The following is a 2,429-nucleotide window of genomic DNA, read 5'->3' as shown; positions in this document are numbered from 1 at the left end:
CCCAAAAACTAACCCACCAAATAATACATATAACCTAAAATAACACTAACATACAATGTTCATGGACACAGTTCAAAGCTGTGGCATTTTATATTGAGATGCTGAGTGTAGTTCCCAGGGAAGGAGCTTGGCCCTGTGACTTCGGCTGCTCAGGGTATGCACTGCCTCTTTAATGGCTTACTGTAGAACAAACACTGAATGTGAAGAAAACAGATACTAATGTGGATTTTTCATAAAAGTGAAGCTGGATATAGTGACCTTTCAAAAAGCGGGGGATACTCTTATTTCTGTTACCCAGTTCTGACCTCTGGGGAAACATGTGGTGTCCAAGACAGACTCATCAGGCTGCCTCCTCTGTGTATTTTTCTCTATAAAATTACCAAATATTTTAAAGGAACATAGTGTAATTAAAAAAAAAAAGACCACCCTTTCATCTCTTTCAAAACAAATAAATATTGACACTCTGCTATATCAGCTTCTGGTCTTTTTTTTTTTTTTTTTAACCAAAAAATATGCACACAGACAGCACCACCTTTATATTCCTGAATTCCGCTCCATCCCTCTCCTTCCCATCCCGAGATGCTGCTTGCTGACATTTGATTGTAAGTCACCTCTTCTTTTCCATCAGATTCATCAACAATATGGAACCTAGAAACCAAACAGGAGTTTCAGAATTCCTTCTCCTGGCACTGACAGAGGATCCCAAAGTGCAGCCTCTCCTTTTTAGCCTGTTTTTGTCCATATATCTGGTCACTGTCCTGGGAAACCTGCTCATCATCCTGGCCGTCAGCTCTGACCCCCACCTCCACACCCCCATGTACTTCTTTCTTTCCAATCTCTCATTTACTGACATCTGTTTCAGCACCACCACGATTCCAAAGATGCTGGTGAACCTCCAAGCACAGAATCAGAGCATCACTTACACAGGATGCCTCACCCAGGCCTGCTTTGTCCTGATTTTTGGTAGTTTGGAAAGTTTTCTCCTTTCGGTAATGGCCTATGACCGTTATGTGGCCATTTGTCACCCACTGAGATACACAGCTATCATAAATCCCCACTTCTGTGGCCTGCTGATTCTAGTCTCCTTGCTCGTTAGCATTGTGGATGCCCTTCTCCACAGTCTGATGTTGTTGCGACTGTCCTTCTGCACAGGTCTGGAAATTCCTTACTTCTTCTGTGAAGTTTTTCAGGTCATCAAAGTTGCCTGTTCTGAAACCCTCGTCAATAACATCATCTTATATTTTGCAGCTAGCATACTGGGTGCTCTTCCTTTCTCTGGAATCATTTTCTCTTATATTCAAATTGTATCTTCCATTCTGAGAATACCTTCAGCAGGTGGAAAGCATAAAGCTTTTTCTACCTGTGGGTCTCACCTTACAGTTGTTTGCTTATTCTATGGGACAGCTTTTGGTGCGTATATGAGTACAACATTTACACACTCTTCCAGGAAGACTGCAGTAGCTTCAATGATGTACACTATGGTAACTCCCATGATGAATCCCTTCACCTACAGCCTGAGAAACAGAGACATGAAGGGAGCCTTGAGGAAAATCATCAGGTGCACACCTGCTTTTCAGTGATTATATTACCTACTTTGGGTTTGGATTTCTAGATCTCTAGATTTTTTCATCAAACCAAAGATGGCTGCAACAGACTCAGCTGTCATATCCAGACATCATGCTCAGAGATACCAAATAGACTGTCCCCAGACCTATTGTTAACAGAGGACTTATTATTAATAGACCTTTCCATAAAATCAATACAGAAGACATCTACTTCCATCTGATCACTGAGAATAGTATCATATCCATTTCTAACGAAAGTTCTGTTTGGGAGAAAATAATTACTGTGAGAGCTTTAGATTGACAATGTAGAGTATGTTTTCTGTTGGGAAGTTAATTCCTATATCCACTACAAGCACTTAATATGTTGCCTGGCACCTAATACTCGATAAAATTTAACTAGGACCACAGTGTTCTATATGTTGCCTTAATATATAAGGCTTATTTTTGCTTGTTCTCACATATTTTCTACTTTCTCCAAAGTTTTTTTTTTGGTTTACCATTATTGTAGTATCTATTAGCACGTTTTTCTCATCTTAGTAATTAAGTCAAATGAATAACTGTTGAGTAGGCAGGGTGGAGCGGGTAGTCTGTTTTGGAACCACATTTGCTTTGATCCTTAAAAAACCAAAAACAAAAAAATATTGATCAGCACGTATATGAGATGTTACTTTTCTCCTCAGTCACCTTATTTTGCAGTTTTTCTTTCTCATCTCTGGTGAGTCCACAGAGGCTAAGTAAAATTATTAGAATCATTGAAGTTTTAGGGGATTGGCTGTACTCTTAGGAATCTCATACAAATATTTGTAATGTATATTTATGAGGAAAAGAATTTTTCTATGGACATGAACTTTATTTTAAGGACGA

At 39.2% G+C, this 2,429-nt stretch overlaps 1 protein-coding gene across 1 annotated transcript; it reads left to right on the top strand.

The window, feature by feature from the left end:
- Positions 1-548: 548 nt before the first annotated feature.
- LOC100673447 (olfactory receptor 7G1-like) lies at positions 549-2,146 on the top strand. Its single transcript, XM_064280594.1, has one exon. The coding sequence runs from the start codon at positions 642-644 to the stop codon at positions 1,578-1,580; it is 939 nt and encodes a 312-aa protein (XP_064136664.1). The 5' UTR covers positions 549-641; the 3' UTR covers positions 1,581-2,146.
- Positions 2,147-2,429: the final 283 nt, after the last annotated feature.

The sequence above is a fragment of the Loxodonta africana genome, chromosome 3, assembly GCF_030014295.1.
Source record: "Loxodonta africana isolate mLoxAfr1 chromosome 3, mLoxAfr1.hap2, whole genome shotgun sequence".
NCBI lineage: Eukaryota > Metazoa > Chordata > Mammalia > Proboscidea > Elephantidae > Loxodonta > Loxodonta africana.
This window is presented reverse-complemented; position numbering and strand designations above follow the sequence as displayed.

Excerpts from the sequence above, each read along its gene's own strand:
- LOC100673447 (XM_064280594.1), top strand. The coding sequence starts at position 642 with ATGGAACCTAGAAACCAAACAGGAGTTTCAGAATTCCTTCTCCTGGCA.